This window comes from Hemitrygon akajei, chromosome 30, assembly GCF_048418815.1.
Source record: "Hemitrygon akajei chromosome 30, sHemAka1.3, whole genome shotgun sequence".
NCBI classification, from domain to species: Eukaryota; Metazoa; Chordata; class Chondrichthyes; order Myliobatiformes; family Dasyatidae; genus Hemitrygon; species Hemitrygon akajei.
Genome location: NC_133153.1, coordinates 41137275 through 41154402, shown reverse-complemented (window position 1 = coordinate 41154402; position 17128 = coordinate 41137275). Strand labels below are relative to the sequence as shown.

Sequence of the window (17128 nt, the reverse complement as noted above, 5' to 3'; positions counted from 1 at the left end):
TACTTCTCCACTGACTATTGCTCAGCATTCAACACTATCTTCTTCTTGAAACCCATCATTAAGCTGCATGACCTGGGCCTCAATACCTCCCTGTACGCTGCATCCTCGATTTCACTCCCCACTTCTATTGCCACAACACAACTCAACTGAAGGGCTCACCCTCAAAGACTCTTTACAAATCATGTTCTCAGAATTATTTTGTTTTATCTTTCTTCTTTTGGACTTCAGTTGTTGTCAGTCTCTGTTTATGTATTTTTCATAAGCTTTATTGTATTTCTTTATCTTCCTGTAAATACCCACAAGAAAATGAATCTCAAGGTAGTATATGGTCCTGATGGAAGTTCTCAGCTTGAAATGTCAACTCGTCACTCCTCTCCATTAATGCAGCTTGATCTGCTGAGTTCCTCCAGCATTTTGTTTGTGTAATATAGTGACATGTATGCACCTTGGGATGTTATAACTTTTAATTTGATTTTGTCTTTGACTCTGATATCCTCAGGCAACCTTCCTCACTATCCACATTGCCACGACAAATTTTTAACATTAAAGGTTATTGTGCCTCTCCTTCTTCCCCTTCTCCCATGGCCCACTGTCCTTTCCTATCAGGTTCTCCTGCTCCAGCCCTTTACCTTTCCCACCCACCTAGCTTCACCTATTCACCTGCCATCTTGTCCTCATTCTCTCCCCCCCCCCCCCCACCCCACTTTTTATTCTGACTTATTTCCACCTTCCTTTCCAATCCTGAAGAAGGGTCTCAGCCCAAAATGTCAACTGTTTATTCATTTCCATAGATGCTGCCTGACTTGACAAGTTCCTCTAGCATAGGATTTCCCAACCTTTTTTATGCCATGGAGCCTTACTGTTAACCAAGTGATCTGTGGACCCCAAGTTGGGAATCCCTGCTCTAACATTTGTGTGTTGTTCTGGATTTCCAATGTCTGCAGAATCTCGTGTTTATGTCATGAAATTTGTTATTTTGCAGCAATACAGTGCAATACCTAGTGATGGCATTGATTGAGGGCCTGGTGTTAGATGCAAAATGCTGTTACTCAGTGGGCTGTGTATTGTTAGAGTTCTCTACCCAATGTGCTGCATGTGATATTCAGAGGAGGGATTTTTGTTTTGGAATTATTAGCATGGAGATTAATGTGGTTGAGGGTAAAGACTAGATATATCGTGACCATTTGAATGGCAGAGCCTGTACCACCTATTATTTGTAATATTGCTCAGATCTTTTACCATAGGTTTTAATATAAACTGGTAAATCTGCATACCTGCCCCTTCTACATTCAGATAAGAATTAGAGATTAAGTGCTGCTATCTAGTGGTCAGTGTATGTATTTGTTTTAGATCAAATATTAATTACTTTTGGTGGCATTGGTTTGTACTTGAGGGCAGCAGGTATCTCCAGTAAAGTGGAGTTCTGTTGAAGCACATGGTTTTTCTAATTCTGAAGAAGTAAATTTTTTTAAGATAAGGAATTTTGAAGTCAAAACAAGAACAGAAAATGATTAGGATACTTAAATTGTAGGAGCTTAGAAGAACTTAAGTGCAGTTGATTTCTTGTGCACCATGTACAAAATGCTGGAGGAATTCAGCAGATCAGGCAACATCTATGGAGGCGAATAAACAGTTGATGTTTCAGCTTGAGACCCTTATCAGAAATGAAAAGTAAGGGGCAAGAAGCAGGAATAAGAAAGTGGGGAGAGGGGAGGAGTACAAGTTAGCAGGTGATTGGTGAAACCAGGTGGGGGGGTGAGGGAGGATGGGGGAATGAAGTAAGAAGCTGGGATGTAATAGGTGGAAGAGGAAGTAACCTGATAGAGGAGGGGCATCAGAAGGAGGTGATGGGCAGGTGAGAGAAGAGAAAGGGATGAGAGGGTAATCCAAATAGGATGAAAAAAAGAGAAGTGATTCTTGTATCTGCTTGAAGTATTTACCGCTTGCAGAAATTTCTGTGGTATGTGGTTGTGTACATTTTCCATTGCACATGGTGCATGGTGGCTATGCTTGGGAGCAGCGTACTTTACTGCACGGCTGCTGCACTAACATTGGTACGCATTGCAGTCACACCTACTCTTAGAAGTCATCAAAATTGGTGAGCATTGCTTACTTGATTGTACCTTCTCCCACAAAAGCTTGGAAGCGCATACCACCAGGCTGAAGGGCAGCTTCCATCCCACTGTTTTAAGGTAGTCCCTTAGAACGATAAGATGGACTTGTACCTCATAATATACCTCATTATGACCTTGTGTGTTATTGTCTGCCTGAGTTTAGCTGTTCACCCTTTATTCTGAATTGTTATTGTTTTACCTTGTTCTACCTCAATACAGTATATTAATTTACCAAAAGACACTGACATAGATACAGAAATGTTGTTTACTTTCCTTAACATTTTTTTAGCCATGAGAGCCACTATTGGCTGGTGGAAATTAGAAGAATTTCCAAATGTAAATTTATCATAGACAAAATAGGTTACAAGGAAATGAGTGGGAGAATAGTCCTGATGAGATTGTCCTGAGAATCTCAGTGGGCTAAGTGGCTTCCTCCTATACCATATCACATATTTTACAACTGTCGTATCACCTTCTGCTTTGGGAATGATGTGATACGCGGGTTCATGTGAAGATAGAAGTATCACCAGTTTCTTGAGTGATTTTGAAATGAACACCCATGGACTTCAAAGAGCTGGTAAGAATATGATTACCAAGCTTGTTGTTTATTCACTGTTGATAGTTTAAAAAATAAAGGTATCCTAGTGTTATTGAAGACACCATTAAGAAATTGAATGCTGTGTCATGTAGCGAATCCAATTGCTCTAAAGTGAATGCATTCACCCAACTGTTTAACCATTCACTTCTGCTTGTTTGATAGTTATTACTTCATCAAGCACGTGCCACCACTAACGGAAGAACAGCTCAGTCGGAAACCCGCCCTGCCACTTAAAACCAGAAGTACACCTGAATTCTCTTTGGTCCTAGATTTGGTGAGCGAAATTATGCTTTAAAGTGTATGTATAAAATAATGTGCTTTGAAATATTCACACATTATATGTATGTTACATGGAATTTCCATTTATACAGTAAAAGTATCTGAAATAAGATGATGTTGTTCAGTGTGCAGGAGATAAAATATTATTTTGATTTTCAAATTATCTTGTATTTTTCTTATACTTGAGATTGATAAGTTTATGAACCAGAAAGAACAAAAATAGGGAGGGAATGGTTAGTTCATGCAAACAGGCATTTGTCTTCAAGTAACATGTGATCTTAATTTTTTGACTTTACTTTTTACTTAATGTATCAGAAGTTGGTTATGTAAAGTCTAATTATGTGATTTCTTTTTTCCACTTTACCTTGCATAAGATTATACCTCAATGTGCTCTTTGTTAAAATGGCCGTTTAATGTTCACATTCCTTTAATGTTGTTTTGTGATACTTGAAAATGCTTTCTCTCGGCAGGATGAGACCCTGGTGCACTGCAGTCTCAATGAACTGGATGATGCGGCACTTACCTTTCCTGTCCTTTTTCAGGACGTGATTTACCAGGTAAGATTACCTATTCTCGCAGTTTGGGAATACTGCACCACACTTAACCCACAATGAGGCCAAACACAGGCTAGAGTTGCAACACCTCATATTCTGTAGTATCAACGTTAATTTCATCAACTTCAGGTAACAACTCCACTGTCCTTCCTCACACCCCATCCCACACCTACATTTTGATTTCCCTCATTTCTGGAGGCTTTCTCATCCCTTTGTTTTCCCTCTCCTACCCGCAAGACCTGCCCGTAACCTCCCACTGGTTCCCCACCCCCCTCCCTTTATTCCCTGGCCCACTGCCCTCTCTTATTAGATTCCTCCTTCTTTAGCCCTCTTCCATCTATCACATTCCCTTTCATCCACCCACCTTCCCCCCTCACCTGTTCTCACCTACTAGCTTCCTTCCTCCCCCCGCCCCGCCTTCTTATTCTGGCTTTAACATCCTTCCTTTCCAACCCCGATGAAGTGCCTTGGCCCAAAATGTCACCAGTTTATTTCCCTCTGTAGATGCTGCTTGACCTACTGAGTTTCTCCAGCACTTTGTGTTACATATCCCTTTGTGAACCTTTGTCAAAGCATGTCAGAAAGTACAGTTAAATTAGGGTCAGCCTACCCTGCCCCGTACGAACTCAGGCGAAATGGACACGGAAGACCGAAAGATTCAGCTCCTCTCGGAGCTAGGAATGGACATCTCTGTGGTGATAAGACCAGAGCTGAAAAATGCCCTCGCTGAAGATTTCAACTACATTGAAAAACTAGCTGAAAAACACCCTTACCGAAGATCTCAACTACCTGAAAAACGAGATGAAGAATACCCTAGCCGAAAATTTAAACTACTTGAAAAATGAGTTGCAGATAGTAAGAACTGAGTTAGCAAACAATGCGGCACGTACCCAAGTTGAGATTGACCAAGTAATGGTAATGTTAAAGACATGGAAGACGGCATATCACGTGGTCAGATGAAATGATATCGCTTCAAACCATCGTAAACGCCCTGAAGTTGGAGCTGAAGGACTTAAGTGATAAATGTGAAGGCATAGAGGGAAGAATGAGGAGGTACAATTCCGTATTTTGGGGGTTGCTGAGGGGCCCGGGTCAAGTTCCGTAGAGTCCATTTCTAAATTACTGTCAGAAGTGCTTAAACTGGACAAAGATTTTCTTATCGACTGCTTGCATCGGAGTCTCACACCAAAAAAAAAGCGGTAAACCGCGTGCAATTATAGTTAAACTACATTATTATCAGGACTATGTCAATGTTTTATGTCAAGCTTGAAACCAGACTTCGCTTAACTACAATGGGAAACCCATCGCTATTTTTCCAAACTACACCGCAAGAGATGCCAAAGCTGGAGCTGGGTTCACGGACATCAGGAAACTGCTGTGTGACCAGCCGAATATCTGATAGGGTATACTGTTCCCTGCTCGACTCCGCATTACACAACGGGATGGAGAAAGAATTTCTGGACCCGGAGAAATCCATGGGCTACGTAACCGAGCGTATCGTCACGGCAGCAAAACACAGAACAAGATCATGGACCAGTAATGCATTTTTCACATGTGGAACTCCGGTGGACTATTCATAAACAGTTGCAGAATTGATAGTTTCCTGCTGTATCCAGAAAAAATATTATGATCATCCTAGTCTTTTGTCGTGGAAATATGTTTTCTTTGTGGTCACTCGCTTTTTTTTGGTACGGGGGGAATCTTTTCAAGATTAGGTTTAATTTTGAATCCTTCAATATGCTTACCAAATTGGATTCATCTCTCATTAATTAGCAAACTTGTAATACCAGTTGTAAGTATGTTAAAATCCCAAACGATGTTGATATTTATAAGCTGAGGAAATTTCTAGTGCTGTTTTTTTTCTTGTTTCTTAATTAAGGGTGGGTTGGGCAGGAGCTCAACCTGATTTAGCTCAGAGGGCGCCCAAGTAAACACTTAATGTGTGGATTGTGGTGGCCTGCACACGCGGGACTCGAACCGCTATTGGGAGCCACGGGCAGAAATGCAGCAGCGCGTTTGGAACTACCCACTCGGGGCGGACCTTCCGGGGACAGTCTGATGTAACGTCCACCCCACGGGTCGCAGGGGCCCATGGGAGACAAGATTTAAGCGCGCAATTTTGGGTCAGTAAAGGCATTCTGAGTTCAGCTCTCTCTGCCTCCGTGTGTTTCTTTAGTAGCGCGTTGCGTGTGACTACATTGTGACCCCAACGTTCCAGACGGCATCCGGAGCCAGTGACTCAGTGTCCAGCCATGAGTTCGAGCAACTCGCACAGTGCGGTCTCTCTGAAGCTCCTGACTTTCTGGGCCTCTCAGCCCCACATTTGGTTCGAGCAGGCTGAGGCCCAGTACAATATCAGAGACATTACAGCCAACGCCACGCAGTACTACTACGTGGTCAGCACACTCAACCAGGAGACGGCAGGCCAGATCATCGACTTCCTATGCCAGCCACCAATGGAGGATAGGTACACTAAGCTTAAGGCGCTCCTGATCCGTACCTTCAGACTCTCCCGCCGCGGCTCCTACACATGGACGGCCGTAAGCCATGCCTTTTATTTGAACATTTGTTCCTCGAGCAAATGCCAGAGGACATTCGCCGCCGCCTCCTCGTGAGGGAGGATTTCAGCGACCCACGCAGGGTCGCGGCTAAAGCAGACGTCCTTTGGCAGAGCAAGCAATGTGGAGCAGCCTCCATTGGCCTAGCCACAATCGTGCGCCCCAAAGCCCAGGCCCCGTAACCGAAGCCGTCGAGACTCGCGGGGGAAAAGACAAAAGTTCGGAACAATGGTGTTTTTATCTCCAACGATGGAGCTCAGGCGTGCGCCACTCCCGTCCACCATGTGCTTTTCCGGGAAACGCCAGGGCTGAAGTCAGCGTACTCCCCCCCCCCCCCCCCGAACATGGACACTCATAACATGGTCCCAGGCCCTAAACTCACTGCTGCAAATGGCACCAGTATTCGGACGTATGGCCTGCGAACTATCTCACTGCATTTCAGGTCCAGCAGTTTCACTTGGACTTTCACGTTGGCAGCAGTGTCATAGCCACTACTAGGGGCAGATTTCCTACGAGCCAGCTGCCTCCTGGTCAACCTAAAAGGCCGGCGTTTGGTCCACACCGAGACGTTCCAGACTTTCCAGCTCGGAGAAGCCAAGCTACTGGCCCTCCACCTGGATTCGGTGACCCTCTCAGGTAACGAATTTGCCAGGGTGTTGGTGGAATTCCCCTCCATAGTCACCCCGCAGTTCTCCATGGCCAACCCCAAGCATGGCGTGCAGCACCACATCCCCACGCAAGGACCGCTGCTGCACGCCCGAGCTCGCAGGCTCCCACCCGACAAGCTCCATCTTGCCAAGGAGGAGTTCTGTAAGATGGAAGAGGTGGGAATCGTACGCTGCTCAGACAGCCCGTGGGCTTCCCCACTGCACATGGTGCCCAAGTCTGCAGGAGGATGGAGGCCCTGCAGAGACTACAGAATGCTCAGCGATGCCACAACTGCCGATAGATACCTGGTACCCCACATCCAGGACTTCACAGCGAACCTGCACGGAGCGACTATCTTCTCAAAAATCGACCTGGTCAGGGGATACCATCAGATCCCAGTGTGCCCCGACAACATGCCCAAGACAGCCCTCATCAACCCGTTTGCTTTTTCGAATTCCTGAGGATGCCTTTCGGTCTCAAGAATGCAGCCCAAACTTTCCAAAGGCTCATGGACTCGGTGGGACACAGCCTGGATTTCGTTTTCATTTACTTGGACGATATCCTGGTGGTCAGCAGTTCGCACCAAGAGCACGTGGCACATTTGCGCCAGCTCTGCCAACGCCTGAGCGACCACGGACTGGCAATCAATCTGGCGAAGTGCCAGTTCGGGCTGACAGAGATCGACTTCTTGGGCCACAGTGTCCACTGACATGGCGCAGTTCCCCTACTGGACAAGGTCCAGGCCATCCGCCAGTTCCCCAAGCCCAGCACGATCAAGGGCTTGCAGGAATTCGTAGGGATGGTCAACTTTTATCATCGGTTCGTGCTGGCGGTGGCACGCATCATGAGACCCTTGTTCAGCCTGATGGCCGGCAAGGCTAAAGAAGTGGCATGGGACACAGAGTCCACGGAGGTGTTTGAGCAGGCCAAGAGGTGTTGGCAAAGGCGGCCCTCCTAGTGCACCTGACAGTCAATGTATCCACGGCACTCTCAGTCGACGCTTCCAACACAGCAGTCGACGGAGTCCTGGAGCAGCTCGTCGAGGACCAGTGGTGACCGCTCGCTTTTTTCAGCCGGCACCGCACCTACGGCCACCAGAGGTGAAGTACAGTGCTTTTGACAGAGTTGCTAGCGCTCTACCTGGCTGTCCGGCATTTCCGATACTTCCTCAAGGGAAGGGAGTTCACCGTGCATACAGACCACAAGCCCTTGGAAAACGTGGAATTAATACAAGTAAAGGAAAAAGATTTGGGAAAAAATAATAAAATGAAGTAAATAAGTAAACAGGGATTGGATAAGTATGTCTGTGGGTAAGAGCAAGCATGAATGTGTTAGGATACAAACACCTACGATGGAAGTTACATAGGGTTACACACAATATTTTGGACTAGAAAGAAATGGACCAGAAGAGATGCATGGAAATTATTATTTAACCACTATTATTACTATTTTTTTAACAACTATTATTATTTAGTTTAATAGTGTGGAATTACAATTATACATAAATATCTATTTAAGTGCCTAATTATATATTCTTTTTTATTCCCACTATATTACCTACTTTGTTATGCCCCCCTTTTTTGTTTGTTTTTATTATTTTTCTTTTAATATCATCTCAGTGTGTACTTGTGAATATATAAATATATATAGATTTATACATATATAAAAAATGGAAAAGGTTTTATATGTAAATACCTTATCCAAATAAAAATAAAATTTAAAAAATTTAAAAAAAGAAGCTGAATATCTCATCTCCAAGTTGCAATGTGAGTTTTATGAACATGGAGAAAAAGCAGGGAGTCTGCTAGCCCATCAACTGCGTCAAAAAAACGGCTAGTCACGTATACCTGAGATACGGGATGCACAGGGCATAAAGCAAACAGATAATATAGAAATTAACTGATCCTTCCATAGCTTTTGCCAATCATTGTACTCCTCAGATTCATCCACCACCTCATAAGGTCCGGATGATTTCTTTAAAAAGCTAAACATCCCATATATAGATCTGCAGGAGCTGCTGATCTGGAGAAGGCAATCATGACTCTGGAGACAGACTCAGCTATTAGGAGTAATGCAGAGTGGAAAATCCCCAGGCCCAGGTGGATATCCTTCTGAATTTTTAAAAAAAAGTTTTCCCATTGCTATTATCTGATTTTGAAGAGTTTTTTTTATCCCACTCACTACCTCCCACATTACATCAAGCAGTTATTTCATTAACTTTGAAAAAGGGCAAAGACCCCCTTGAATGTGGTTCATACCGACCAATCTCCCTTTTAAGTATGGATACCAAAATCCTTGCAAAAGTCCTGGCACGCAGAATAGAGAAGTTTCTACCATTAATTATCTCACCGATCAAACAGGTTTTATAAGAAAACGATATGCTGTAGCGGTGTGCTACACGCAGCGCTAAAATAACGACACGAAGTCAGTAAACTGCAATTAAAGATGATTTTATTCGAACTTCACAGCCTTGCTTTAAAGCCTCCCTCATCCCGCCCTCCCCTGGCGTGGTTGCTGTAAGGGACACGTACTCACAAACCCCCGCAGGCTTTTTTCCCTTTGTTGCGGACCTGGCCTTTGTGCCTGCACGCTGGCTATTTGTGAGCTGGTTCGAGTGCGCTAGGAAGTGGGTCGCCACAATGCTTTTTTAAAAATATAAGACGTCTTATAAATATACTATATGATTCCTCTGCATCTAGTACCCCAGAGGTTATTCTCTCACTATCCAAAATTACTAAACCTTTGGGGTTTGATTTTTGAAACTTTTTCAAAAATATTTGGACAATTAATTACACCTTCTTGGTCAATAGCACTATTTGGAGTGCCTTCTCAGAATGTTAACCTCAGCAAATTCCAAATTGATCTCATCGCATTTTGTTGACTTCCTGCCAGAAGGCTCATCTTGTGCAAATGGAAAGACTCTTCCCCTCCAACACATGGACATTGGATCATAGATATCATGTACTTTATAAAATTTGAGAAGATCTGCTATTTGGTCAGGGAGCAGTCTGCGAGATTTAACACCACTTGGCCACCTTTTTTAAGTTTTGTCAAAAAATATGGATGCTGAAAAATTATTTGTATGTGTCAGGTGCTCTATAGACACAGTAGCCCTTTGTGTCTATTTTTGACTGGTCTGGCTGGTTCTATTCGTTCTTGTTTATTGAGGGGTAGGGGAGATTCTTTTTGTAACTGGTATAAAATGGTTGGTTGTAGTATAATATATATTCTGCTATTTTTCTTTGTTAAAATACTTTGATTTTTTAAAAAAAAAATTAGGGTCAGCCTTTGGGATGCTGTGCATAATATTTCTGACTTAATTATGACATTTTGGATCCAAAGAGAAGGTTATTGTCTTATGGGAAGATAGAGGGATCCAAGAGTGAAAAATGCCTACAATAATCAAAAAGATGCCGGTGTAGAAAATTTTAACTAAAAATAGTTAAATTAGAAAACTCAGCAAAAAAATTATTCATTATAATTTTAACAAAAGTTGTGGAATGTTAATGCTTCAGGTCAAACACCCTTTGCCAGAGAAAAGAAGCCAGTGTTAAGACACAGGGAAGAGGGGATGAATGTTTCTGACTAGAGGGTATGTCTGATGAGGAGAGGCTAGTGTTGCCGAGGAGGTAGATTGTCAGAGATGGGTTAATTAGCGCAGTTAGAGAAAGAAAATTAACAAAGGTTGCAAAATGAGGGTAGTTAGAGGGAAGGGCGAGAATATAAAATATTATGAAATGTAGTGATGTAGGACAACAAATAATTGAATAGTGATGGTGAGAATTCCTTGGCTGATGTGATCCACTACAATCTTCATTTGTCCAATGCATTTCATAGCAGAGTGGACACACCATTATGATTCAGATTGGCTCTGTCCATAAGGTTCTGTTTCAAGAACATACTTATAAAGATACTTAAATCACTTACTTATAATGAATAGTTATTTAATTGATTTATTTATTTAAAGAATAAAAAATATCCTACATAAAGTCTTCATTCTCTTTCACCACCATCCCTTGCACCAGTCAACAAAAATATTCTTGAGTTTTCTAAACATGATTTGTTTATTGATTATTTCTTCCTGCTCCTTTAGTCTTTGACATGTAATACTTTGCGTTTTTTTAAGCTATAGTAACTTTTCCACAATTCATGTTGTAGGTTTACGTACGGTTGAGACCTTACTTTCGGGAATTCCTGGAGCGAATGTCTCAGATTTATGAGGTGAGTTTAAAAGTATTTCTGTAAAAATCAGTGGTAGTTTATGTTGATCTGTAGCCATAACTTTTCTTTCAATCATTTAACATAATTTCATAAACCATAAAGCCAATAGGCATAGGAACAGAATTAGGCCATTCCAGCACGACTGATTTATTATCCCCCTCAACCCCATTCTCCCCTTAACATTTCATGCCCTTACTAATCAAGAACCTATCAACCTCCGCTTCAAATATATTCAATGACTTGGCCTCCACAGCCACCTGTGGCAATGAATTGCACAGATTCACCGCCCTCTGGATAAAAAAAATTCCTCCTCATCTCTGTTCTAAAGGCCTGCTTCTTTGCTTGTGTAATTTGATGACTCAAATCAGGATTGATGTTTCAAATTCATGATTTTTTTCTATCATATGTGGAAATGTAAGGCAAGTTTTATACAATGGAGAAAGAGAATCTCTATTATTGGATGGAAGGTGGAAAGTGCACAAGGGACAATATTGCAAGGTGAAATTGGTAATGGGACAACTAAAGATTGTCTCCTGAAGAGATGTAAATGGAAATAACATTATCAGTATCTGAAATAGTTGAACTCAAGGGGTCAGTCCAGAAGGATAATGAAAAGATAATGACCCTAAAACCTATTTTGAACTTCATTGGAGCAGCACTAAAGGCAAAGAGTGGATAATTTAGACAGGGAGACATGCAGAAAATTAAAGTAACACAGGTTCCCATTTGAAATTGTATGTCATTAATAGAGTTATTGTAAATAATCTCAAGATTTGCTTATACTTTGACTAGTCATGGTTTAAGCTGATTTTTAATTTTTGACTGAAAGTTCTGGTTACAACATCTTGGACGTGTAGTTTAAAATGCTTTTATGAAATATTTGTACCATATATGCTGCCTTAGAAATCCACTGCCAAAAATTGGCAATTGTACTTTGACGTTTCTTCATTCTTTCTGTAGATTATTCTGTTCACTGCCTCTAAGAAAGTTTATGCAGACAAATTGCTGAATATTTTGGATCCTAAGAAACAGCTAGTCAGGTAAGTTCCATAAAATGGTTGTGGTATAATTAATAACAAGGTGAAAATTAAATAATTTAATATGCTCATAGTTTAGTTTATAAATAGCAACACACAAAGTGCTGGAGGAACTCAGCAGGTCAGGCTGAGGGTCACAGCACAAAACATTAACTGTTTATTCAGTTCCATTGATGCTGCATGGCCCAAGTTCCTCCAGCATTTTGTGACTTGCTTTCGATTTCCAGCATCTGAAGATTTTCTCGCGTTTGTGATCTCTATAAATACATGCTCTCAAGATTGAATTCTTTTTAGGTCTCTGAAATAATCTTCCTATCTCCACATCTCCTTTGCTCTTCTCTTGGCCCTTTCTGCATTCCTGATTCCAACCTAGACTCCCAGACCTTCATTATTGTGGGTAAAATCCCCCTTTAAACGCAACACTCTTCTTTAAGAGGCATCTTGAGGCCTGTGTCTGACCAAACATCTGCTGACATACCCTTCTGTTCAACAGTGTCAAATTGTGTTTGATCATGGTCATTTGAAGTGACTTGGGACTTCTAACTCTATTAAAATATATGTTTTTTTCACTAATCAGACGAATTACTTCTATGTTGCCCTGGGCAGTTGAAATCTTTGGTCTGTGTGGAAACTATTCCATCTGACGACCCAGTTAAGCATTGATATTTGTATTCACTGAAGTAGTAGAGTTAAAAGTGAGAGACACAGATTTTTTGAGAGGAAGTTTCAGTTAATCTCAATCCAAGCAGTAACCCAATTTGTAGTTGTGAAATGTGTGCGTTGAGGTAATTCTTAAAGCACCTTGCCTAGCTTTGTTCTGTAAATGATCACCTAAAGAATCCAATAGTGAAGGTTTCCTCCTTTATTTTAATATTCGATGCAAGATAGGAAAGTTATTAACTGTTAGCTGGTTTCTCTGATCTTTGGGTGATTTGCTGGCCAGTAAAATGTACTGCTGCCCCCTAGACCTCTCACAGTTGCTTTATATTCATTCAAAGATGTGGACTTCACTAATTAGGCCAGAATTCATTATCCTTGACTAATTGTCCCTTGAAAAGAATGGTTTATTTCAAGAGTCAGGAGAGAATTAACTGCTCTCCAAGAGGCACAAGCAGGCTAATGAACAAAGGTGGATTTTAAAGACGATCTAATCATTTAATTCACTTGTGCCAGATTTTTATTCACTTAACTGAATTCAGGTTATTTTGGTGTGGGGTTAAAATTTTTCTCTGCATTATTGGTCCTGGTCTCTGGACTGCCAATTCAGTTAACATGACCTGTTGGCATGTTACTGTTCACTGCATGCTCACTGTTGGCAAGGAGGCAGAGAGTATTGTTTGGACTAAAATGCCTATTTCCAATGCCACTTTTGGGATAAATATTTGTCCCTGTGCTAATGCCATTGAGCTCACTGACTCCTTCCCACACCCAGCCACTTTTAGAGTTTAACCTTTAATACTATGTAATAGGTAGAAAGGAAGATCTTCCACTTAATGTCTTTCATGACCTTACAATGCCTCCTCACTGCCTACTCCACTTGTCCCCTCCAACCCCACCAGCAGCCACTTTGAGTTTAACCATTATCACAATGGAATATGCAGAAAGGAAGATCATAAGATCATCTTCATTGTCTATCATGATTCTACAATGCTCTGGAACCTTTTAACATTTTAATTACAAACATAGTAGCCACAATTTTGTGCACATCAAGATCCACACAATAACTTGTTTTGTTTGCAATGTTAGCTGACTAATAAACATTGCTTAAGGGACCTGCAGAGCTTCCTTTGAATGATACCATGAGATCTTTGATATCCACCCACACAGGACTTAATACATGCATGTAAAACGAGTTTTAGTTTAATATCTCATGTCAAAGTTGGCCTCTCTCTTTACAACACTCAGTGCTGTAATGCATTGACCACTAGGAAAAGGTGGGACTTATCCCACCCTAGTAATGACCGATTCAATGTCCTACCATCCAGCAGGAGATACAGAAACATCTCTGCACAGAAGTCTAGACTGAAAAACAGCTTTTTCCTCTGAGCTGCCATGCAACTAAACAGTGCCGCATTTTGGAGTTTGTTTTTAATTCACTTGCGACTTAGAGGTCACTATAAATAACTCAGACGGTATTTGAAATGTAGTCATTGTGTTTTTAGTAATTGAATTGCCAATTTACTGTTTTGCTCTGGATAACAGCACGGCAATCTCATTGTCCTCTGCATTGACAATAAAGCTCTAACTAAATAAGGTGCTCACAATCATACCTTTCAGAAGTGAGAGTGCTAACCAATTCTGTCATGGCGGATTAAGCAAAAGAATAAAATTATAATATGATTCTGATAGAAAATATTCCTATATAGTTTTGCCTGGCTTGATGCTGTATTCTGTGATCCTACTTTGTGTGTTACTGTTTATTAGTATTTTGTTGTATATCGTCACCTCTTTGGATTCTATCAGCATCTACAAAAGTTTGTGCAAGATGTATTTTAGGTGCTGGTGCTTTTGCTAATGTTGAAACTACTTTCATTACTATCTGCAGTTTAGCCAGTTACTGCTGTATAATTATTGGCTCAAAGCCTTCATGTTCACCATAATTTTATTATTATGCTTAACCTGCAATGTTTTTTTTTTCATCTAGGCATAGGCTATTCCGTGAGCATTGTGTGTGTGTGCAGGGAAACTACATAAAGGATTTAAATATTCTCGGAAGGGATCTTTCGAAAACAATCATTATTGACAACTCTCCGCAAGCCTTTGCATATCAGGTTAGTTCCAGAGCCATCCAGTGGGGGGCAGAGTGCCAGAGAGTTTGTATTGTGTTCTTTGGCTTTGCTTCATAGAAGCTAAATTGTAAATTTCCTTGCGGTTCCTTGAGGACCCAGGAGGTTAGAAATAGAGAGGTGTCCTGTTTCTTATGAAGCTCATAGTTTGGTAGTTATGTGGCCTGGACAAATCCAAAGGTGTGAATTCAGATCCCATCAGGAATTGAATTCAGTCATTTTTTTTTAAAAAAAAAGCTCTGGAATTAATATAAATTAATAAGCTTGTATTTAGATTAACATAAAAACTGATTCACTAATATCTCTTAGGATAACAAATTGTCTCTCCTTGCTTTGTCTCTATTACTGTATATCTGATTTCAGACCTTCTAACTTATAAAAACTGAAATGGTTCAGCAAGCCACACAGCATTTTGGTCTTGCCAGTTACATCCATCTTCCATTAATGTTCTGGCCCAGCGAACCTATCATAATTATTATGTGCTGTGTCATATGACATGGGTAATCAAGATCTTTGACCATGATTGTTCTTGGCAAATTTTTCTGCAGAAGTGGTTTGCCATTGCCTTCTTCTGGGTAATGTCTTTACAAGATATTGTGACTCCCAGCTATTATCAATGCTCTTCAGAGATTGCCTGGCGTCAGTGGTCGCATAACCTGGACTTGTGATATGCACCAGCTGCTCATATGACCATCCATCACCTGCTCCCATGGCTTCATGTGACCCTGATTGGTGGGGTGGGAGCTATGCAGGTGCTACAGCTTGCCCAAGGATGATCTGCAGGCTTGAGGAGGGAAGGAGCGCCTTACACCTCTTTTGGTAGAAACTATCTCCAACCCACCACCCACCAACAAGCCCATGCAACCCAATTACACCTATATGACCAATTAACCGACTAACTGGTACTTCTTTGGAATGTGGAAAGAAATCTGAGGACCCAAAAGGAAACAAAAGATACTCAGGCCAAGGATAAGTGATTAGATTATCTTGTTGGAGATGGTCTCTCCCTGGCACATTTATTTTTTAACCTCTGAAGAGCCCATGTTCGAGAATTATCTCCGTTTTGTTCCATTGGTTGAAGAGTTATGACTAGAATTGAACATTGTGTGACCATAGCTGAGCACCACAACCCTGGTTTTATGATGGAAGAAAGATCACTGAAGGGATCACAGAGTATATATACTGTGCAATATGAGATGAAATAAATTTCTAAATTCTCCTCAATCAATATCCCCAAGGCTACCATTAATACCTTGGCCCTAAGGCCAAAGGTATCCTGCTTGTAAGTGACTGGCCTCTTGATAACCTTAACAGCATGGCAGTGTGGTCAGGTACCTATTCAGTACTCTTCCATTTAAGCTCCAACTGCTTCTCTTATGGCAGACTCTGTGGCTCCCACAGTTGCCTCATCAGCCCCTTCAGTAGCCTACAGAAGTGGAGTGTAAATAAGCCATCCTCGGTCTTGAAGGAATAAGAAAGAGGGGGAAGTACAGCTGGTGATGGTGTTGGTTGAGAGGGTGATGAAGGCATGTTATTCACAGCTAATTTCTCTGGAGGGTCTGAAAATAGAAGATAAATAAATGGAACTGTGAGGTACAAAATGTTACAGATGCTGAAAATAAAGCAGGGCATGCTGCAGGGTAAGTGTCATCATCATCATTATGTGTCATGATGAGGGCAGTTATGGTCTTAACCATGATTGTTCTTGGCAAATTCTACAGAAATGGTTTGCCATTCCCTCCTGGGCAGTGTCTTTACAAGACGGGTGACCCCAGCCATTATCAGTACTCTTTAAGAGATTGTATGCCTGGTGTCACCAGGACTTGTGATATGCACTGGCTGCTCATGCGGCCATCTACCACCTGCTCCCATGTTGGTGAAAGTAAAAGTCTGAATTAGGGAACAGTCGTTTTGTAAGTGTTTAATGCAGAGGAAATGAGAAGATGAGCCCAGTGGTGGCATAGTGTTAAGTAATGGAAATTATAGACACGGGTCCCAAATCAATTTTTGACACTGGAGTGGAGGATGACAACAGGAGGAACATTTATCTTGCAGACAAGTGAATCTGCAGATGCTGGAAATAAATAAAAACACAAAATGCTGGCAGAACTCAGCATTTTGTGTTTTTATCGAACATTTATCTTGCTCAGGGGGATACATGTAGAAAATGGAACAGATGCAATTCAGAGACTTGTTGAACACCATGGAGAGAAAGACACAGTAAAAGAAGAAAAAAATGTCCATGAAACATGAATGTAGAAAAGATATGATGGATCTGGAGCTTTGACAGAATTAATTGGAAGCAAATATGGGAAGCAGATGGAGCAGATTTG

The 17128-nt window shown here is 41.5% G+C and overlaps 1 protein-coding gene across 6 annotated transcripts in view; it reads left to right on the top strand.

The window, feature by feature from the left end:
• LOC140718658 (CTD small phosphatase-like protein 2) overlaps positions 1-17128 on the top strand; it is a 72061-nt gene that overhangs the window by 50789 nt on the left and 4144 nt on the right. For all 6 annotated transcript variants that reach the window (XM_073032686.1, XM_073032680.1, XM_073032684.1 and 3 more), the window contains 5 exons: positions 2875-2986; positions 3462-3548; positions 10910-10972; positions 11933-12012; positions 14654-14780. In XM_073032686.1, coding sequence (XP_072888787.1) covers positions 2875-2986; positions 3462-3548; positions 10910-10972; positions 11933-12012; positions 14654-14780 — 469 coding nt within the window. The remainder of the gene's footprint in view (positions 1-2874; positions 2987-3461; positions 3549-10909; positions 10973-11932; positions 12013-14653; positions 14781-17128) is intronic.